This window comes from Mus caroli, unplaced genomic scaffold (assembly GCF_978045245.1).
Source record: "Mus caroli unplaced genomic scaffold, Mus_caroli_1 scaffold_11, whole genome shotgun sequence".
Taxonomy (NCBI): Eukaryota; Metazoa; Chordata; class Mammalia; order Rodentia; family Muridae; genus Mus; species Mus caroli.
In genome coordinates this window covers 104,586,884-104,610,113 of record NW_028227266.1, presented here as the reverse complement: position 1 = coordinate 104,610,113, position 23,230 = coordinate 104,586,884, and the positions used below count along the sequence as shown (strand labels likewise).

General features: G+C 44.3%; 1 protein-coding gene across 1 annotated transcript in view; it reads left to right on the top strand.

The window, feature by feature from the left end:
- Col6a6 (collagen type VI alpha 6 chain) overlaps positions 1–23,230 on the top strand; it is a 141,469-nt gene that overhangs the window by 63,629 nt on the left and 54,610 nt on the right. Inside the window, exons 12-21 of the mRNA XM_085827969.1 lie at positions 2,361–2,515; positions 3,782–3,874; positions 5,175–5,228; positions 6,907–6,978; positions 7,084–7,110; positions 9,560–9,604; positions 9,696–9,749; positions 10,996–11,058; positions 16,339–16,404; positions 17,959–18,012. Of these exons, the coding sequence (XP_085684095.1) occupies positions 2,361–2,515; positions 3,782–3,874; positions 5,175–5,228; positions 6,907–6,978; positions 7,084–7,110; positions 9,560–9,604; positions 9,696–9,749; positions 10,996–11,058; positions 16,339–16,404; positions 17,959–18,012 (683 nt within the window). The remainder of the gene's footprint in view (positions 1–2,360; positions 2,516–3,781; positions 3,875–5,174; positions 5,229–6,906; positions 6,979–7,083; positions 7,111–9,559; positions 9,605–9,695; positions 9,750–10,995; positions 11,059–16,338; positions 16,405–17,958; positions 18,013–23,230) is intronic.

Below are 23,230 nucleotides of genomic sequence, written 5' to 3'. Positions count from 1 at the left end.
TATTCATATATACGTGTATATATATGTGTGTGTGTATATATATATGTGTGTATATATATGTATGTATATATATGTGTGTGTGTGTATATATATATATGTATATTCATTGATGATCTCTTGACCTAGGCTGCTTTAGTTCAAGATCACATACTATCATAAAGACCAGTCAGTCATCATGCAACAAGACAAGATGAGAAAGAACTGATAGCAGTGTGTAGCTCTATAATTTATGCATGTAGTTTGGGGTTTGAATCTGTTAAGTTTTAAAAGTCAAATGCGCTGGAATTTCCTCATAAAGTGGTTCTTCCTTCTCACCACTTTTGAAGATTTTTTTCTTCCTTGATTCATTTTTAGCAACTGAAGATATTGCACTCAAGCCTGTGACTCATGTAGTGAATGAGTCTGGAGGGAGCGTGATTGAATACTCCAATTCTGAGAATCATACCCATAAATAATAGTTCTATGCATATTTCCTACATGTCATGATCCCCCGGATCTTGTAACGCTCACATTTTCACACTTCCTGAAGTTTGTAAGGGAAACCAGATGTGGCAATTCTTTTATAAATAGATCCATAAGCATGCCTTCCTCATAGGTCATGCCTAACTCAGCTGCATGGCATTGCTGTCCCAGCCCACCTACAGACTCATTCTTCTCTGTCCCCCTTCTTAGTTTAGAAGGGTCACCAGCCGGTTATTCTAGTTTGTCTGGGACAGGGCAGGAATTTTACAGGACTAACACCAGGAAAGTCTCAGGCAAACCAGAACAAGCTGGCCATCCAATTTAGCCCTTTCTTCCTTCCTTTCCTTCAGCTAACCACTGTATCAGCCTCTCCTCCAATCCAATCGAAGCCACTACTGCACAGCCCCCACCCCACCCCACCCCACCCCACCCCCAACCTCACTCCCTTACTCTCTTCATTCAAAAGACACGGTTCAGACTTACCTAAGAAGGGACCTTGACTATGAGAAAGCGCTTGAGTATTTCCTTATCTGCTTTGGTATTTACCTCTCCAAATTTCATCCAGATCATGTCACCTGCATTTGCAGGAGAATGAGAACATGCAGGGGTTTCCTTGGTTCCATGGTTATGTCTTCTGTACGTTTTTGCTAAAGTGTCCTTGAGTGTAAGACTTTGGAATTAGGCTCTGGATGAAAGCCTAAGGAGACCAGCAAGTCAAGAGCCTCAGTTCTCTAAGCCTCGGTCCTCTTGTCTGTAAAGTAAAATATGATTTGAATCATATCTGTGTGCCTAATAGGATGCAAATAAGATAATGCATGTAAATCATTTAACTGTCTCCCAGCACCCCACAGTTATGAAAGAAAGCTAATATAGCTGTTATGTAGAATGGCTGCCAGACTCCTTAATACTTGGTTTTCAAAACCAGTCACTGGTAAACAGCCCTACCCTAAGCCGTCACGTTTATTTGAGATATTCTGATCTATAAAATTCCAAGGCTTATGAGCTGCTGCTCTCAGTGAACAACATTTGTTTCCACTTAAAGTTACAACTAGAGCAACAGTTCCTTATAAGGGCATTGGAATCCCCCACCTTCCTTGTATTTGTGTGTGTGCCTGCTTTTTGTTTATGTGTCCCACCTGTGTGCAGGGGCCTTCAGGGACCAGAAGAGGAACTGCGTGTGTTACAGTCGGTGTCAAGGCACCATATAGGTGCTGAGAACCAAACCCAGGCCCTCTGCAAAAGCAGCAAGTGCTCTAAACTGCTGAGTCATCTCCCTTGCCCTTAAACGCACATTTCTGTTTCTGTTTACATGTTTGTTTTTGTACACAAAGCTGGGCCTTGAATCCAGGCATCGCACATGCTAGGCGACTGCTCTGCCTGGGAGGTTTGTTTAAATACACATTCAGGTTCAGTAAATATGGACTAAGGTCTAAGATCCCCTATTTCTTTTTAAACTGATCATCTTCTCCTGCAACTCTTTGTTTTATTGAAAGATGCTACTCAATGTGGGTGTCTATCTCAGGAAAGTCTGTACGTCTGAGGAAGCTCCAAGGTGATTCTGACATTGTGGCTCTAATAACCTTCCTTCCACAAAGCATTTTTTAAAAAGTAGAACATTCACTTTCTTGATGTATGGATTCCAAAGCACTTGGGCAAGCCATGTGGATGGGTCTTTGGTTAACTCGCTGGCTCACTTCAATCAATAAGCTCTGAAATCCTGCCATTTTTGCACCCCCAGCTTAATTCATTTAGTACTGTGCCATTATTTACTAGCATTGCATCATGGGATTAGAGGACATAGACCATGGAGAGCAGCTGTGGACTAAGGCTAGTGGTTTGAGTCTGCCGAATGATTTAAGAGACGCAAGCCCACTTCACCTGGAGAATGTGTTGAACAGGCCTGAATGCCCTCATAACCATTGCTGTGGATGGAGCTGCCGATTCCAGTGACCTGGCGGACCTCCTCTACATTGAATTTGGGAAAGGATTTGAATACAGGACACAGTTCACAATTGGAATGAGGAACCTTGGGAGTCAGCTGTCAAGGCAACTAGTAAGTGACTCAGAAAGAGGCTGGAGTGGAGGGTTTAAGCAAATGCCCCCCCCCCCCCACTGGGCTGGAGTCTTAGTTCCAAAAGTTTAAGCCTTTGGTTTTCTTGTATACAGGTTTAATTTTGCTGAGTATGAATTTGAACTAATGCTGACCTTTTAAGTAAAGATGAGATGGGCCTTTATGAATTTAGTGAACATTCTAAGAACATGGTGTTTGAAGGATTATATAGTACAGTGGGGCAAAGTATGTTTGACAGACACTCCTGGGACAAACGAAGTGGCAAGAGGAAGAATAAACACTTAAACAGCACCACCTGTGCTGGCCAGATCAACCCACGAGTCTAGTGGACCAAGATGAACCTGAGAAATGGACAGGTCCGTGCTGTTTCCTGGGCCGGCAGGTTCTCAGGATCCGTGCGGCTCTGAGCATCACAGCTCATGGTGCTTCTGATGTTCAAAGTGTACTCTCTCCCTCCAGCACAGCTTGTGAATGGCAGCCCAATTACTGCGGTTGTCAAGCAGAGCAACAAAGGCTGCTTGGGAGTGTGGGAGGAGCTAGACCTCATGGGCCTAGCTGGTGGGCTTTATGAGTGAGCGAGGGATTTTCCTGGGCTATCCCCTCTCTGCCAGACTGTCACGCTCTTGTTCTGTTTTTACCGTCTCACGCCTAGAGAAGATGTGTCTTTACCATGTTATTTTTAAAATACAAAATAATTTTGTTTTGGTCATCACATAAAGAGAATATTCTCACGCTCACACCCTCTGTAGCATATGGTTCTAAAATGTTGGCGTGCCACTGACATTTCCAAAGTCACATCCAAACTCTCCTAGATGTGTTTCCAGGGCACGCTGTTCCAAGCAGTGTTTCAAAGTACCCAGTCTGATGCTACAAACAAGCTGAGATTTTATAAATGGAGCCATGAGAGTACAGCATGCCTTCATTTTACTGAACAAAGCACGTGGGGCAGACTATGCAGGGTGATCAACGATGAGCAAAAGCTAGGGTGAGGTGTGTTGACAAGAGGCAATTCCCTTAATAGTTAGTATGCAGTGAACTGGTCGTGGCTGAAGTGATGCCGTCTATAGAGGTGGAGCACTTGTGGGTTGATCAGGAATTCCTCACAGGGTAGACGGCAGGACTCAAAAGTGGGAGTAGACCTCTTAACGTTGATAAGAGGGCTTCTGCCACTGCGGACCCCACAGCGGAGATCATGTATAGGATTTGGGGATCAATGCTACCGAATAATTATCGTCCTGTTCCCCCAAGATCAATGTTGCAGAGAGGACCTGCTGCTGTCTGCTCTGCAAGTGCACAGGAGGGGACGGCGCCATGGGGGATCCAGGCTCAGCAGGAAAAAAGGTGAATTTATCTCAGACTTACAGCTCGCACCATTTGAACTGCAACACGCCTTTCAGATATGAGCTGGGGTAGAAATAGAGAGGTTTTGCCTGCTAGACGGAGCCTCCAGAGGATGCTGTCCATTTACTGTAATACCCTTCTTCCCACGTCAGATTCGATAGTTGCCATTTCCCTTGGTCTTCTTGATTAGAATGGTTTGGAAGTTCTTCAAGGAGTTTTAAGAGACACAGTCATCAGGACGTATGATGAGCCCAGTGCTCAGCCAGAGATGGTAGTGCAGTAGAACCCAGCGATCCTCACACTGAATGATGAATGCTTTTTTCCACACCAGTAACCCACTTCAGCTTTTCCTTTTGATCTTGGCAGTGACATTCAAATCAAGTCAATCTTGTATATAGTCTGCAGAAAACCACTGCCATAGCAATGAATGTGACAGTGTTGCCATCCCTGGACATAGAAGTCTAGTTTTGTTTGTTCATAACACTAATTCATATACTATCTAAGCAGGGAACATTATATATCCTTGCATAAGAATTCTATTTCAGGCATTAGGACATGTTCAAATATGTCCAGACTCACGATGGGATGCATTTAATGATCTTAATACTGCTACTGTACATATGGGTTGGATTTGTGACCACTGTGCCGTATTGCTCCCACTAACACCACCACCACCAGAGCTCTGCCACTGAGAAACCTTTGTTTCTGGAATGCTTACACCTCATGGAAGGAGGATACTAGAATTTAAAAATATATCAAGAACCAGAATAGAAAGAAATGTGTGTGGCTTGGTTTTCTATGTATAGCAGTAGGTCCCCCAAAAAGAAAGGGTTATTTTGATGAGACTAGAATGAGAATTCCAGTCTGCTAAGAACAAATATATTTGTCTAGAGAGGAATGTCGACTCTGTTGGTATTCCTGAAGACAGTGAAGGTCAGTGCACTATCACAGGTGTACACATGTGTGCACACGTATGTGTTCACACTCATGCATACACATACGAGCTACCACCCCGCATACATACATACATGCACATATTCATATGCATGCATGCATTCACACACATGCTCTCACACATCCACAGTTGTCCCCCCACATGAATATCTGGAAACTTGTGTGGAGATTTCCTTTCTTTTTGTTTGTATAAACGCCACTAGCTTGAGGTTCAGAGAGCCAGGGGCATTTTCAAACTCTCCCGTTGCACATGAAGTGTAACCTCCAAGCAGTGGATCTGCCCTACGGACTCTCATTTCCCAGTCTGTGGAGTGCTCATGTTCTCTCCTCTTTCCTTTTTTTTCAGGGACCCCCAGGATTCAAAGGCAGTGATGGCTACCTCGGAGAGGAGGGCATTGCTGTAAGTCAAGACCCTTTACAGCTCGCCTATCCCTACAAACATAAGAAGGAAACAAAGAGCACACTCTGAGGATTCAGATGCAGCGTCTTGGGTCTTTCCTGACCCTCCTTGTGCCTGGGAAACACTGCTTCTTAGAGGTGGTTATGTTACCGCCTTACTCTGACTTACCCACGTATGCTGCACAGTTAACTTGGTGTGAAAGGTATTTTCGCTGCCTTAGGAGTCACACCCCTGCCATTTGCCCAGGTCATTTAGTAATTAAACCAATGCACCACATAATTTATCAGAAACCTTTCCCTCCTTCCTTCCTCCTCCCCTCCCTCCTCCCCCTCCCCTCTCTCCTCCCCCTCCCTCTCCCTTTCTGTCTTCCCTCTCTCTCCTCCCTCCCTCCTCCCCTCTCTCTTTTTAAAATATTTATTTATGTACCTGAGTACAATGTTGCACTTTTCAGACCCTCCAGAAGAGGGCATAAGATCCCATTACAGATGGTTGTGAGCCACCATGTGGTTGCTGGGAATTGAACTCAGGACCTCTGGAAGAGCACTCAGTGCTCTTAACCACTGAGTGGTCTCTCCAGCCCTCTCCTCCCCTCTCTTCTCCCTCCCTCCTCTCTTCCTCCTCCCGCTCTCCATCCTCCCTCTTCCCCATCTCCCTTTTCTCCCTTTCTTCTTTTTTTCCTTTTATGCACCCAGTTATGCATTCGTCTGACAGTACATATTTAAGCTTCTTACTGATCACTTCATTGTTTCCAAAAAAAAAAAAAAAAAACCCACTGATGCACATATCCAATGCATATGCACCCTAGCAGTGTGAGCACCCCAGAAATGAGAAAAAAAATAGATACAGAACAAAAATAACTTAGGGACCTTTCCACACTAGTGAGAAGACAAACAAGGGAAGTGTGTCCAGCTGTTCTACCCATGACTGTGCTGGAGGCCCAGGGAGTTGACGATAGTGAGCAAGAATAGAAACCTAGTGGCTTGAAGGCCAACCCGGTTGGAGTTGACCCTGAGAAGAAAATGTTACAAAACAATGGGTAACACTTGGGCAGACACACAGAGGATAACAAGGAGTTCCTCCGGCTAAAGCATGTGGGAAATATTATTCTCCCCCAAAGGGGACCCATGTGTTCAAAACAGTAATGGAGTCAAAGGGTTGGGGTTGGGGGTTGGCAGAATGGCAGGTGGTCAGTGTGGCTGGACAGTGTAGAAGTCCCCTGAAGAAGATGCACTGGTGTCTAGCTATGGACAGTGAGTGAGGGTGAGCAAAGGAGCAGGACCAGGCAGCATCATGGGTGATGATGCTCAGACCGAGGTCATGGGTCAAAGTCTTAAAGTCACAGGGACCGGGCAAAGAGTCCTGAATCTTAGCCTAGGGCAGAGTGAAGTAAGGAGATTTAAAGGGAGCAATGTGGTGGCCACCTGGGGAAGGGGAAGCTCCATGCCGGCAGTGTGCGGGTGGCGTCCAGAGCAAAGGGTTGTCATCGCTGTAGATCGGATTTACTTCCACTCTTTGTTTTCATAGGCTGGAGTCCCGGAATGTAAGTCATGAGCAGACAGATGTTTTCTTAAAAAACAAAACCAAAATAAAATAAAACCACTTGTCAGGTGTCCAGGACAGATCCCAGATCACACTAGCACACACTCATCTGGATGTGTGCTTTTCTGCTTTTCCTCAGGGAGAAAGAGGAGCCTCTGGGCCAATGGGAGAGCAAGGCACGAAGGGATGCTTCGGTGCCAAAGGGCCTAAGGTAAGGACTCTATAAGCCCTACCTACGCCGCAGCTCTGTGATGTCTGTCATCCTGGCAGCCCATTGCATTTCCCACACTCACACTGCTGTCCTTTCCATTTTCAGGGAACCAGAGGACTCAGTGGAGAAGAGGTAATGGCACCAGGCCCTGCATTTTATTTATTTATTTATTTATTTATTTATTTATTTATTTATTTATTTATTTTTGGTACCAGCTATTTTATTTAAGGTTTTGTTTTGTTTTGTTTTTTGAGATTATTACAGTATTTCTCTCTTCCCTTTCTTCCATCCAAACCCTCTCATATAATGCTCCTCTTTCTCTTTCAAATCCATGGCCTCTTTTTTGTTGTTGTTGTTGTTGTTAATTGTTGTTGCAAGCCTATATGTACATGCATATAAATACAGCCTGCTCAGTCTGTATAATATTCCTTGTATATGTGTTTTCAGAGTTGACCGTTTAATGTTGGATGACCAGTTTACTATACTCTTCTCTGGGGAACACGATTTCTCCTGCTTGTGTTCTTAGTTGACTATAGTTCTTTGTGTAGGATTTCGGGCTCTTTCCATTCATCCTGACATTTCTATTACTGTTATCCTTGTGTAACTCATGTTTATGGAGTCATGTTGGTGAGATTTTATGAGTATAGCTTCTGGTGTTACTAGGAGACACAATCTCACAGCAAATCCTCTGATCTCCTGGCTTTCACAATCCTCCTTTCCCTTCTCCCACAATGTTCCTAAGGCCTTAAGTGTTTTGTAGGTGTATCCATTATGTCTGTGCTTCAAAACTCTGTGTTTTGATTGGTTGTGACTTTATGTAGTAGCCTCTGTCTGCTGCCTCTGTTGCCGCAAGGAAGTTTCTTTGATATATGGGAGGTGTGAGGAGTACACTTACCTGGGGCATGAGGATAAATGTTTAGAGTATTGTTTGGGAGTTGCTAGGTTAGTAAAATTGTGGATTCTCCACCAAGATCCATGACTTCACTAGCACTGAGAGGCTGCCTAGGTCTCAAGTACCATGTCTTCATTCTTGTTGAGCAGATCTTAAGTACAGTTAGAGAGCTGTTGGTTACCACCAAGGTGTACATGCCACTACTGCACCCTTAGAATTCTTGTGCCATGCTGGTCATGGTGGCTCATGGGCATCATAGCTGGCAAGGATGTTGGTTGTCTCCCGTCTTTGGAAGCTTACACGATGTGTTCTGGAACCATGAAGGCTAGTCCTTAGGGAGGAGGCACTCAGGTCATTCCAGTTCTGCATCTCTGGGCTCTGGGTCTGAGATGGATGGTGTCCTCAGCAATAGGGACTTACCTTCCACCTCTGTGGGGCAGGCGAGGACAATAGCAATAGGCTGTATGTTTTGAGGATCTCCTGGCCAACAATTCAAAAAAGGGCTTCTTATGTCTGGTATTGGGCTTATATTTTGGTGGGTTTTGGCTCTCGCAGAGACTAGTGTCAGCCCAGATGAGAAAAGTTCACCAAAACTATATATTTATATTTACACACTGAATTACATATATTATAGGATCATTTTGACAAATAGTTAATAATATTCCTTACAGCCTTAGCAGACATCCTTATTCGTATTTTGCCCACTTCCCTCCTCCTCCTGGATTTCCTTCCTTACCCCTCCCTAAAAACCCTCCCTTTACCCATTTCTGCTATCAGGTACCTTGTGCCCAGCTCTCTTCCTTGCCCTCCTCCCACCTTCTGTATTTGCCTCCCCTCCCCCAAGGAGCCCCCCTTTCCCATTTCCCTAATCAGATCGCTGAGGCCCTGCTATTGCCCTCCTGCTCCCCAACCTCCCTATCCTGGCAATGTCCCGTTTACTCCCCTGGGTTCTGTAGTCACTCCAGGCTATTCACTCACATCTGAAGATTCGGGGTGAGGACCTCCAATGAGAGAGGGCACGCAGCATTTGCCTTTCTGGGTCCAGGTTCCCTCCCTCACTACAGTCTTTTCTAGCTCTGTCATTTTCCCGTGCAGTTCATGATGCCATTTGTCTTTCTAGCTGACTAGTATTCTATAGTGTGTATGTGCCACAGTTTCATTATTTGTCAGCTACCGGACATTTAGGTTGTTTCCATTTCCTAGCTATTGTGGATTGAGCAGCCCTGAGCATGGCCGAGCTAGTAACTATAGAGTATGATGTCCAGGCCCTACCAAGGGGGTGTGGCTGGGTCATATGGTAGATTTTAATTTTTACCCTTTTGATAGTTCTCCACGTGGGTTTCCATAGTGACCACAGCAGTTTGCAATCTCAGCAGCAGTGAGTGAGGCTCCCCTTGCCCATCATTCCTTCTGGCGTTTGCTGTCCGTCATTTTGTTGGTATTTGGCATGCTGACTGGGGAACTATGAACTCAAAGGTGTCTTGATTTACATCTTACCTCTGCCTCTCATTGTCAGACAGGCCCTGTTTATTATGACAGCTTCTATTACTGAAATTAATTTTCAGCATTACCCAGGCATTGCCTAACAGAGGCTGTTGCCTGCCGCATAACCCCTGAGACTGTTTTGGGTTTTGGTGGTGGTGTATCTGACAGATGTGCTCTGTGTTCTAATCCCATCTGTCTCTGCAGGGTGAAGTCGGGGAAGATGGGCTTGATGGATTAGATGGAGAACAGGTACAACGCTTGCCTCCTGCTGCAGACGCCCTCCTCAGCTGACTCTCATGGAGAAGATGAGAATTTGAGCTTTCCCTTCTCCATTTTCTAGGGTGACGGTGGGATTCCTGGAAGAAGAGGAGAAAGGGGTGACGAGGGATCTCAGGTAAAGATTCAAAACACAGAAACTATGAGCCTGCATGGTTTATAAATAAATAAATAAATAAATAAATAAGTAAAACAACTGCCTTAGACTTGCTCATCGGCTATAGCTATAGACTGACTAACTTAGGGACAAGTATTCATGAAGCCATCACATACAGTGGTGAACGTTAATTTTCACGTGTCTGATGGGTTCTGCTATTCAGGGCTGAGCATGGCTACCCTCGACTCAGGTCTGTACAGTGTACACATGTTTCTTGGCACATGGACCATGGCTTTTCTGTGGAGGGCAACTAGAAACACAGAAGGCCTCTCATGGCGCCTTGAGGTCATTTACCTCTTCCAGCAACACTCCTTTCTCTTTCTCTTGAGTCCCATTGAGCCACACAGTCCTCAGTCTAGGGGAGGGGCCTGGCATGGTAGCATCCACCCTAGATCTTAGCACACTCCTCAGGAGGCAAAGGATGGGCAGCTCTCCGTGTTTGTGGGCAACTTGGTCTGCATAGTGAGTTCCAAGCCAGCCAAGGTTACATAATGAGGCCCTGTGTAAAACAAGATACACAGACTCACACACACACACACACACAGAGAGAGAGAGAGAGAGAGAGAGAGAGAGAGAGAGAGAGAGAGAGAGAGAGAAATAGTGCCCACTATGCTTGGATCTCAGTTCACAGTTAATGTGAGAAATGACCAGATACAAGGAGGAAAAGGTATTGGGGCCATGGAAGGAGCTACCACATTAAGAATGGGGGCGTGCATTGGCCGAGGTCATGGTGTGAGGCAGCTGGTGAGAGAACACGCCTCTCCTTCCTTTCCATCTGGGACACAGAGGCAGCCACTCCCCCCTTAGGCTTCTGCTTGCTCCTCATGGTATGAGCAGTTGATTTTGAAATCCACTTTCTAGTTGTGAGATGTCCTTAGGCAAATGGCATGAACTTCGAATTTCCACTGCCTCTTTAAAACAAAAGATTAAAAAAAAAAATCCTTTGTGGAAGACTGATAGTCAAGCAAGGTAACAGATGTACCGGGAACAGAGTTCAGAGGGTGTAAATAACAGAGGTCACCATGGGGTCACTTATTTGATGCCAAGAACTTTTACTTTTTAGTTCCTTATTCCAGATTTAAAACAACCTCAGTGGGAAAATATTTAATTATTCAAACCAGAGAGAGTCTAAACCCTTTCTTTATGCTTATTAAGTTTATTAAAACCTCCCATCTTGTTCTTTGTTCTGGTCTGTGTTTAACTTTAGGGAAACCCAGGCAGGAGAGGGGCATCTGGTGACCGTGGAGCAAAGGGACTGCGAGGAGATCCGGTAAGTGCGTGGGCCCTGTGGGCTGCGTATCGCAGGGCTTCCTTCCATAGCGGAGAGATGTTCCATTTTAAGGCACTATGGGCATACTCCTGAGCTTACAACTTTGAAGTCTTAACTGGAGAAATTAAATGCAGTCTCTTTGCCTCTATACCCGCCATGTTCATTCTTGTACCTCAGAGTTAGGAAGGAATTCTAGTCACTCAATTAATTTCCTGAGCACCTCAAAATACAGAGCACAGAAGGAAAAAAAAAAACAAAAACAAAAAGTCCCCTTTTTTTCTGTTCTCCCAAGATTCTAGTTCTGTTGAGAATAGCAGCCTCATCTTCCCAAGCCAAGGACTTGGGGAGGATTCTATCAGGCAACCATCAGGATGTGAAGGTACCTGCTCATGTAAGGCTACAATCCAGCCAAGCAGGCACAACACACATCCATGTATGAATACACCACACCAGTGGAAGTCAGTGCCGTGGGCTTCCCTTCAGCATGCTCACAATCAGCGACTCTAAGAATAGCCATGAACTAGGGCCTTTTTAAGAAATGAAAATGTTTGTTGACCTTTCTGGTGAGTTGTGACATGCATCAGTATAGCGCCCAGCTGTAAAAGTGTGGGCTTGCTCACTGGAAGGTACCTGTGTGCTCATCACTTGGGTAAAGAAATAAAACACGCCCAAATTATTTGCGGAGAATAATAAAAAAGGTCCTGTCAACTCTCCCAGGGGTCAGACCATGCTTCCATACTCCTGCTGCTGCCAACTCTCTCAAGCTAGCCCCACCGACTCCCCAGCCCCACAGCATCTGGCTCACTAGTTCCATGAGCCACTAGTTCCCTCTCTGCTATAATCCCCTGTAACCGGCAGTCCCACACTCTAGTAACCAAATAGATCTGCCATCCTCGTGATTTGATAGCACAATAACCCAGGAAAATCAAGACTTTTAAGCTTATAGTTAACCAATTCGATTTATGTATCAATAAAATCACAATTTACAAGATGCCAATAAACAATTAACAGAGCCATTTGATAATGATAAAGCTTTAACCCAATTATTCTAATCTTTTGATAACACCACATTGGCCTACATTCTCCTCTCTCCTCCTGAGACCTATCTGTCTTTCTGTCTCTTGTCTCTCTCTGCAACTCCTAGCTCTGCCTCCCTTTTCCCTGCCCAATCACAGACTTCCTCTGCACTAATGTGATTGGACAGAGAAAATCCTGTGACACCCCTTGTATATATGCCCAGCCACTCACACCCTCCCCTGGGGTCATCACCAAACTAGCACTGGCCATCAGGTTTAACTGCCCCTGAGCTTCATGTGAATAAGATCATTGTATATGTGCTCTTTTGTTTCTGGCTGCTTTTGCTCCACTTCATGGTTGGGAGATGCATTCATGTCTATAACACACATCACTCAAGATCACTATTGTATAGTATTGCATTTGGGTATTTATTATACATTTATCCATTCTGTTATTGACAGGTGTGTGTGATGTTTATACTAATACAGTACTGCTGTGAATGCTCTTTTGTATGCCCTTTGGGATCTGCATTACATCAAGTATATAGCTTAGGAACAGAATTTCTGGATGGTGACACGTATGCTTATATTAAGCATAATCTTTACAGTTCCCAAACTGTCTTAGTCAGAACTCTATTGCTGCAGTGAAACACTATGACCAAGAAGCAAGTTGGGGAGGAAAGGGTTTAGTCAGCTTACACTTCCACACTGCTGTTCATCACCAAAGGAAGTCAGGACAGGAACTCACATAGGGCAGGACCCTGGAGGCAGGAGCTGAAGCAGAGGCCGTGGATGGGTGCTGCTTACTGGATTGCTTCCCCTGGCCTGCTCAGCCAGTACACTTTTATCAAAAGCTTGAAGTGAGCTCTACTCTCCTAATGTATGGACAAGGTTAGTGTTCTGTGTGTTGATTAGAACACCTACAGTTGATGAAAACTGTTTAAAAAATGCTGGGAGTGGGGGTGGGGAACTGAGCATTGAAGGGACATTTGTCTGATACCCTCTTGGGTACACAAGATGTTGATGAGAGTGGAGACTTAGTGCCATATGTGTCAATGCTGTAAACATGCTGCATGCGTGGCAAATAGCCATATTTCAAGAGCAGAGGGCTGATGGCTGGCTCTGTGGGGAAAGGCCTTTATCATCAAGCTTGAGGGCCCAAATTCAATCCCTGAGACCCACCTGGTAGGCAGAGTGAACTGATTCCAGCAAATTACCCTCTTAGTCCCACACGTGTGTTATAACACACGTGCCCAAACAGTTGCCTGCACATGCACACAGAAAAATGAAGAGTTTAAATTGGAGTCTTCACTTGAGGATGATGCTGTTTGCCAGTCGGCATCTCCTGATAATTTCAAATAACTTCAAGGTATGTCGTGTAGCTTCAGGAAACAGTACGGGTGTCCTTTCACAAAAGGGTAAGCAAGAAATGGTGGCTCTAGATCGTGAGCATTTTAGCTTGCTTGATAGGATGACGGCAAGCTCATTTGAGGCATCGATAATTTTTCATCAGAAATTCTCTTAATTGTCTGCCATGGACAGTGTGACTATATAGCATACTTTTCAAATCAGGTGGACTCCATGGTTCAGTGGGTAAAGTTATTTGACGCTCCAGGTTCAATTCAGAACCACATACAGGTGTGGGCAGAACTGACTCTGCCAGGTTGTCCCCTGACCTCCACACATGTACCACACAGAGTTAGTGTTTTCACCTTTGTCTACAGAACTTGAATACTCAGAAGGGATTTTCAGTTTTGAGAGCGATGGTGTATGATGTCAAGATGGCTAACAGTTGGTCCCACCAGAACCTCTGGCGGTATCAGTCACACTGACCTTAGATGGGTCCCGGTGTCTAGCCGTCCTTTCTCACCTGTTTGGAAAAGTGCGGCTCAGATTTAAAACAGCCCTCTGTACTTTGTGTATGTGGTTTTAGCGAGTTGCTATTTCAGGAAAAGTTGGGAAGAGCAACATTGACAGAATAAATAGACCACACATAGGATCGGATTTTGCTCAGGAATTCATGCAAGTAACACAAATTCCTGGGAAAATATCTAAACAAGGATTTGGAATTTCCCATTTAGACTAGATGATTTTTGTTTGCTTGTTTGTTTGTTTTAAGGCTGGCCTTGAGTTCTGAATCTTCCTGCCTCTGCCTCCCAAGTACTAGGATTACAGGTATGTATACACACACACACACACACACATATACACACACACACACAGCTTTTGATGGTAACCTTTTAAATTTTCATACAATACCAGGAGAAAGCTGAATAAACCTCGCTCTGATTTACAACGAGTTCATCACCTGACAATACACGGTTACTAGAAGTCCATGTTTGGTTGTAAATTTGTGTTAAATAGTTCATACTGACACTGAGCAAGCAACTTGTACACATACAGAGGTCGGAGGTTCTGTTCTGAAGTCCTGGTGTGCAATTCCTTTTATGTTATTCTTCAAACTAAAGGCCTTATGTGTCCAGTGGAATAAAGTTCTGTACTTGAGCAGGGCTTGGTTGTACACACATTTATCTCAGCACTCAGGAGGCAGAGGCAGGCAGATTTCTGACTTAGGGCCATCCTGGTCTACACAGAAGAGTTCCCAGACCAGCCAAGGCTACATAGAGAGCCTGTCTCAGCTTTAATAAGTGAATAAACAGATCCTGCGGGTGGTCTCCTCCTCCTCCTCCTCATTCTCACTAAAATAATAGCTTTCCAGTTGTTTCATTTAGGCGCTAGTTTGGTGATAATTTAAGAGATGTGGACGTAAGCTTGAGGAGGAAATGAAAATGTAGAAAATGGCCGGGCGGTGGTGGCACACGCCTTTAATCCCAGCACTTGGGAGGCAGAGGCAGGCAGATTTCTGAGTTCGAGGCCAGCCTGGTCTACAAAATGAGTTCCAGGACAACCAGGGCTACACAGAGAAACCCTGTCTCAAACAACCAAAAAAAAAAAAAAAAAGGAAGAAAGAAAAAAGAAAAGAAAATGTAGAAAATTATCCTGGTTTGGCAGAGAATCAAGCATATTTTATATGCATATAAGCATATAACAATCATATAATAAGTCCAGGTTCCTCTCTATTTCTCCCTATTATCTTATAAGGTACTTAAGTCCGAGTCCAAATACTATTTAATAAATAAATAAATAAATAGGCTTACTGAGTGTCTGGAACAGTGCCTTATCCCTGTTGGTGATTGCGAATTGCTTATTGATTGATTGGAGGTAATCCAGGGCACACTGGCAGCTGGCACTTTGCAGGGCTGCATTACTGCCGTTCCTTCACAGCCTATTGGAGCATCAATTGGCTTGACGGGCTCAATGGATGGTCTCATCACCATGCATGCACAGTTCGCCTGTGGTCCCCAAGTTAGAGGATTTATAGTTTTGCCTGCTGAGGACTGTATCCCACAATGGTGCTATTTCCTGCAAGCTGCTGCCGGGATGTTGGGGTGAATATTTTAAAAAGAACTTCCAGAGTTCAGGGTTTTCTAAAAACCAGGCACGAGCGTAAGAGATTAGAACTTGGGGACAAACAGGTTGCTGGGTGTTCTGTGACTTCTCCCAGGGCAATACTAGCAAACATCTCCCACCCACACCAGATGCCAGACCAAAGAAATGATTGCATCCAAGTCTAGCCTAGTGAGCCAGTGAGTTTATTCCAGTTTATTATGAGGACATAAATAAGGGGGGTTATTTACTGGGGCACAGGTAACTTAGGGGCACCTGAAGGCTACCCCAGCAAGGGAAAGAGGGAGGAAGACTCGGCCAAATCTATATCCTAGAGCTCCTTGGCAACTCAGAGGCAGCTGCCCCAATGTCTCCCCTCCCCAGCAGCTGCTACTGCTTATGCAGCGTGACAGGCATGTAGTCTTCCGCACTGGTTGGAGTTTGTGTATGGGTGTGATGACTGTGTCACGAGTGTTTAACTTCTCCCAAGAAGAAAAGAGGAATCCTACCAGTTCTCAAGTGCATATTTGCCTGGAACTCCAGGAAAACAGGAAAAGCTGAGAGAAGGGCAGGCTCCGGCCCTATGGTAGGACACAAGTTCTGTCCTCTTGCCTTCCTTGGCCACAGCTCCTGTAGCGAGCCCTTGCTTTCTCCCCATGTACTTACCTTAGGTATCCACTCTGAGTCTGCTAACAACAGGCCAAGGAGGCAAATCAAATACTCGTGAGCAACCTTTCACTTTAACCCTGTTCTGCTTTCTATATTGAATTCACACTCTATTAAAATCCTGTTCATCTTTTTTCCCCCCTCTTTTTAGGGAACTCCTGGACGTGACAGTAGCATACAAGGACCCAAGGGCTTGAAAGGAGACCTCGGAAGACAAGTAATTATGTGGTCATTTGGAAGTAAATTTGCTAGTGTAATGGCTGAGAGGCTAGGAGTCTTAGAATATAAAACACCTGAGAGGGATTTGCAATAAGAGAATATGCCTAGGACAAAGAAAAGGAACTATTATGGGAAGCAAAAGAGAACAAATCTTTCGTTCCTGCTTATTTCTTGCTGCAAGACATTAGAACCACCTGAACTTCTGGACATTAGGAGCATTGTTTGTCAACTGGCTGCACCAAGCCACACTCACAAGGTCTTCATAAATGCAAACATCTAAGCTCTAGCTTGAAGGGAAGGACTTGTTGATTTAATAGAAAGACTTTTTTAAAGGACTACCACAGTTGTTGGCCATCCCAGTATCCAGGGATGCTATTGTGCTATCCACACATGCTAGGAAGATGCAACCCTATTAGCCTGCTATGGAAAGATAAGAGCTGGTGATGGATGGCTCCTCCCACAAGACAAATCTCCAAGGGGGGGGGGGGTCTGAAATCTCACAGACCACAGTTTAGTCCCCTTATCCTATTACTTAGTATTTAACAAATTATATGGATAATGTGTGTCTCTGATGCCTTTAAGTGAGCAAGCTCCCTTGCTAACTCCCTGTAGGGAAGAAGCCTGATGTGGTAGGAAGGAGTCAGCCAAGCTCCTTTCTCCTCCGGCTTTGTCCATGACCTGCTTCATACACCGGGCCCCTGCCTCCATATAAACCTTGATTTTTCTCACTTGCAGAATATGGTGAAGAGCTTACTTTTGTGTTTTCTTGGCTAATCAATCATCCCATACTTTTGCACTTGGGGGAATTTTGAGGCTTTATTCATGAGCAGATATTAATCTACACAATGTAGGCAAAGAAGCAGTCTAAAGGTAGGAATCCCAGCTGGGGTCTGGGGAGATGATTAACTTGGCAAAGTGCTCCATTCGAAAGCAGGAGGACCCGAGTTCAGATCCCCAGGACCTACTCTAAAAGCCAGCTGTTGTGGCATAGACCTGTAATCTCACAGTAGGCAAAAAGGTCCTCTGCTCTTTGAACAGCAAGTACCGCTAAATTTGTAAATTCAGCTACAGTTAGAGATCCTGTCTTAAAACAATAAGGTGAAGAACAATTGCGAGATTGAGAAAGACCATGTGCCAATCTCTCAGCCCCCATATGCACCTGAATACATATACAGACCCCCCACCCAAATCTACACATACACAGCCAAATGCACACCACACAAAAGCTCCAACCAGTAGTGTCTTGCCAGCCACATTCAAGCTATGCTAAGTGGCAGGGTAGGGATAATCTGAGTATTCTGACCCATGTCTCAAACATGAATTAGTGGCAATGAGCCATTGAAGCCCGAAGCCATGTTGTTGGAGTTGTGCTGCTGATCCCTATGATGACCCACATAGGAGTGTGATTATGACTGATGGAAGACAGTATCACAGTTCAGGGAGAGATGACTCCAGCCCTCACATGAGCCCTTCTGGTACATGGACTGATATTAAAACGGAACCTGTCAGTGATGTAATGTTGTCATCACATATTCATTTGTTCCTCTGGCAGGGCAGAAGAGGCTGGCCAGGCTCTCCTGGAACACCAGGCTCAAGAAGAAAGATGGTAAGAGCCCTTTGAGGCAAGGAGCTTCTAGACACATGGATCCCATAGCTGAGATGAAAGTGACTGATTGTGTGGAGTTGGTGGGATTGTCGATGTCTAGGGATTCTATCTACAGACACTGAGCTCTCAGAATGGAACTGGCCTGGTAAAGCCCTTGAAGCCTAAGTAAGAAAGTGCTTACTGCATGGGAAATTACCTACAAGGAAAGACTACCATGCAGAGAAAACAGAGTGTTTGTCAATGAGAGGAAAGTGGTCAATGTTTGGCCTACTTGCTGACTTAACTGAAGTTGTCAATGATGTTACTTAGTATCCAGGCTTTACTGTCTGCTAAGTATTATGACTATTAAGAAAGTTGGGAAGAAAACTGATTCTCCCTCCCTCAGCAGCCATTGATTGACAGCCTAAAGTTCTTCATCTATATCAGCAGGACTACCACTAATGTCAATGCACAGTTCTTATTTATGCAGTCATGTGTTGCGATTTTAAAGGATATAGCATCCTTGTCATGTCTTAGGGTAGGGAGAGATGGAGGGGTAAAAATAATGTTAAATATGGTGAACTCATATATGAAATTCTCAAAAACTAAAAATTGGAAATAAAAGAAGTCAAAAGAGAAAGAGGTCTGATGTTGGCATATAACCAAGGGTTAGACCAGGTTGTTGAATACCTTAGGGATTCTGGTGAAAGACCCACAAAGTGAGGACTCCCCCACATTCTGACTCAGGAGAGGCGACACCCCAAATCACTCACAAAAACTGGCCTTCTGGTTAGTACATCATGTTGTTCCAACAATAGGGTTGCAGATCCCTTTAGCTCCTTGGGTACTTTCTCTAGCTTCTCCATTGGGAGCCCTGTGATACATCCAATAGCTGACTGTGAACATCCACTCCTGTGTTTGCTAGGCCCCGGCATCGTCTCACAAGAGACAGCTATATTTGGGTCCTTTCAGCAAAATCTTGCTAGTGTATGCATCAATGGAAAGAGAGGCCCATTGGACTTGCAAACTTTATATGCCCCAATATAGGGGAATGCCAGGGCCAAAAGAATGGGAATGGGTGGGTAGGGAAGTGGGGGGCGCTATGGGGGACTTTTGGGATAGCATTGGAAATGTAATTGAGGAAAATATGTAATAAAAATATTAAAAATCAAAAAAAGAGGTAAAAAAATAATAATAATAATTCATCTTTTCTTTACCCCAGAGAAGGGGTAAAGAAAGGGGAAATTGCCTGTCTGGTGTTCTCTTTGGTACAAAGATGAAGTGATTTTTTTTTTCTCTTGAAATCAAAAGACTTAGACACTGAAAGGCTGTTCTCTGCCCGCTAAAGGGAACTTTCTCTTCAGGCCCCCAAGCTCATCCATATAAGACTTTTCCAAACCTAAAAGGAGAAAATGTAACTCATTGTCTAAAATAAAAATTCTTAAGCATTAAAAAAAAAAAAAAAAAAAAAAAACTGGCCTTGATGTAAACTGCAAGAGGACTTTTATTTCAGGCGCGCTCTGGGGCCCACAGTCGTACGGGCCCACACTCAGGGGTAGAGGACTGTGGACCCCAAGTAGCTGGGGAAGGGGGTATTTAAAGGAAAAATCTATAACTCAAGGGGGGTGGGGAGGGCGTTATTGAAAAATACCAAAAATACCAGTTAAGAGTCACAAGGAAGTGGGGAAGTGGAAAGTCACAAGGAAAAAAAATACCTGATAATTGTGTAGTTATTTCTCAAGACAGTTTCTATGAGCCTCTAACAATAGCACATTTGCATAGCGGGTTCCAGGAACTGTCAGGGTGACCTTTTTTTTTTTTTTTTTTTTTTTTGAACAAATACTCCCTGAACCCAGGAAGCAGGTAGGTAGAGGAATGTCACTATCTGTTTTATGATTAACATGCCTTGGAGCCTTGAGTCACAAAGGTCACATTCTCAAGCCTGGGCCTAAAGGCCTAGTCTTTTTGTTTTTATGTTACAGTTTTTCACTGGTACTGTGGTAGAATACAACACCACGACCAAAGGCAACTTGGGGAAGATACAGTTTATCTCAACTCACAACTCACACACCATGACTAAGGCAAGTCAGGGCAGGAACTCAAGGCAGACACTGACCTGAAGCAGAATCCAAGGAGGCATGCTGCTTACTGAATTGCTCCTCTTCGCTTGCTTAGCCTGCTTTCTTACCTAGTACCCCCTGTCCAGCAGTGGTGGCACCAGAGCTGGGTCCTCCTACATCAATCACGAATCAAGACAATTCCCCACAGACTTGCCTGCAGGCCAATCTTATGGAGGCATTTCCTCAATTAAAATAGCCTCTTCCCAGATTTGTGTCAAGTTGACAAAAACTAGCCAGCACATTGTGCAATCCACTGGGGGGAGGGGCAGTTTTATTTTGTTCTTAGTATATTTTATTGGCTTTGTTTAAATACACACTTTAAAACATTCCATGTGTGACTGCTTAGAAAAGCACAGAGATTCCAAATAGAAAGCCTTTATCCAATAAGAGATTATTTGAAGGAATTCACTTCCACACCTGCGTTAGAGTCTAAATTATACCAATTTTGTCTCATTTCCCAGCATTTTCTTTTCCATTCTTTGTTTAGCTATCCAGCCTGCTCACCCCGTTCCTCAAAATGAAAAATGTCTTAAAATTGAGCACAAATAAAAACTAGTTGAGTAGGTGGCAGTCGGGGAGGTATTGTGTTTTCTGGGCAGAAGTAGTTTATGAAACTAGCTATTAGACTCCGCCAGGAAAGTGTTCTTGCATCTGGAAGCACACCCATGTTCTTCATGCAGATAGAAATGGAAATAGGAGCTGAGATTACATTCAAACTGCACAGAGTGAGATTGTTAGCAACCGACTTTGCTTTGCTAATGTTGCTTTGATGCATATGCAGATGAGGGAGTATTTATCCTCTGCTCTTAGCTTTCTGGAAGGGCATTCTTGCAGGCTTACATCCCCCTGCAAAACATTTTCAGTGTTAAAAATATCAACCCAGGAAGTCCTGGTGTGAAGGAATGTGTATTTATTGTTTTGTGCCCCCCTACCCCTAGAGGTCCTATCATGCCACACAGCTTCCAAGGAGGAGGTCCCCACATTGGTGATGGGTGCCTCTGGGTCATGCAGGAGTCAAAGCAGGACTATTGACAAATGACAAAGCAGGGGTACAGCCTCAGCTATAGTCCTCTTTTGTACAACTCAGCAAAATAAAGTAAAAAGCCTCGGTGAGCCCACCTTCCAGCCACAGACAAGGACTGACACCAGACAACTAGCTTTGCATGTGGACTACAGAGAGGAAGTTCACCTGCTGCTTAGCTATGAAGTCAAGATCAGATTTCTCTCAGTCACTTCACCATCCAGAAAGAACTGGTAAACACAGCTCTGCAGATTTGAAATGTCGATTCTGAGAGGATCAGTGGACAGCCCCGTACATCCCACTGAGCAGAGGACACAATAGAGAATGGAGTGACACTGTATTGTATTTTGTTTGGATCACTGGTGACCAGAAACTGAGGCCAGGGAGGCTGTGAACAGCGAGGGGACAGGGAGTCAGTGGAGATTATGGCAGATACACTGGGACCTGGAGGGCTTCAAGTGAATCCCAAGGATATCCCCCAAATGCCAAAAGTTGGTGGAAGATATAAGACTTCTCTTGACCCCAAGGTAGTTTTAGACAGTGTCTCCATGTATCACCCCACCTCCCCAGAGGTTTTCAGTCTACAGGGTCCCTTCCAAAGATGGCCAATCTTTGTTGCCAATGAATCCAATGATTAACTAATCAAACCATAAAGGAAAGTGGGGATAATCAGGTCCAAATGGCAAGTTAACCCCCCTCCCGCCTCTTTCCCATTAGAAGAGTGACTGGGCAGAAAGAGAGACTCTGGCAAACCATTCAAGTCTGAAAGAACCTAAGCCCAAATTTTTGCTCTGAGTAAAAGCTTCAAGAATTGACAGGACAACAGTGCCAACTGGTAGACCTCAAGGAGCACAGGAAGGCAAAAGGAAGTGAGATTGGCAGGGTAGCCAAGATGGCACCACTGGGCTCCTGGTTCCTTATTTTTACTTTCCTAATCAGGAGAAGCTAAATGTAATACTTATATTTGTAAGATTTTATTTCTTTTTAATACATATGAGTATTTTGTATGTCTCTGCACCCTTTCATGCAGTGCCCAGGGATGTCAACAGAGGGCATTGGATCCCCTAGGACTAGAGGTACAAATGGCTGTAAGCTGCCATGTGAGTGCTGGGAACTGAACCTGGATCCTGTGGGAGAGCAACAAGCACTGACCCAACTCTCCAGTTCAACACTGAAATTTTAAATGGATAATCATGTGACCCCCCCCCCCTTTCCAATAAAAGTACCATTGTGTAGAATGCTACCAGAAAAATCTCATCAGGGCAGGAATCGTGACTATCAAAAGCTAATGACTACTTTGTTTTTCTAGATACTTTTTAAGTGTTTGAGTGTTGTCTGTATGTATGTATGTATGTATGTATGTGCACCTATGCCTGATATCCTCAGAGGTGAAGAAGGATCGTCTTCCCTGTATCTACAGGTCGTTGTGAGCTACCATGTGGGTGTTGGGAACTGAACCTGGGTCCTCTATATGAGCAGCAAGTGCTCTGAGTCATCTCTCCCACCCTGCTAATGTTTATATCTTTAGGGAGGATTTGGGATGATTTGACGTTTTTGCTTGATCTGTATTCAAATATTAAGTAAGGATTTATTTTTTTAATCATCGCAAGAAGTTATTCTTCTTTAAGAAAAAAATAAGCCATTTATAAAATATCCTATGTAAAGGATAGGTAGACACTGGACTGAGGGTGTAACTCTGAGGCTGTGTCCTTGTCTCATGTCCAAAACTCTCTGTTCCATTACCAGCACTTTACCCACAAAATATGTATCTGCGTGAAGAACATTGAGGAATCCTTAGTGCAATATGCTGCTGAATTGACAAGTGGTTAGAGAGTGGCCAGTAGTGGGGGCTGAGGATGGCAAGCAGGGAAAGGGGTTCCAGCTAACCCAATCTCATCTCTATTCACTTGACAAACACTGAACACCATCAATGAGCCTGAGCCCTAGAGCTAAGAACTCAAACAAGCGTTCTCTTCAGCAAATAAGAACCTTGGAGTAAACCGTAGCAAAGTCTCTCCACTTTGTTTGAAGCATTGCTTATAGGGAATGGCTGTGTCATGCACAGACAGACACTCATGTCTCCCCTGACCTCAGCTCA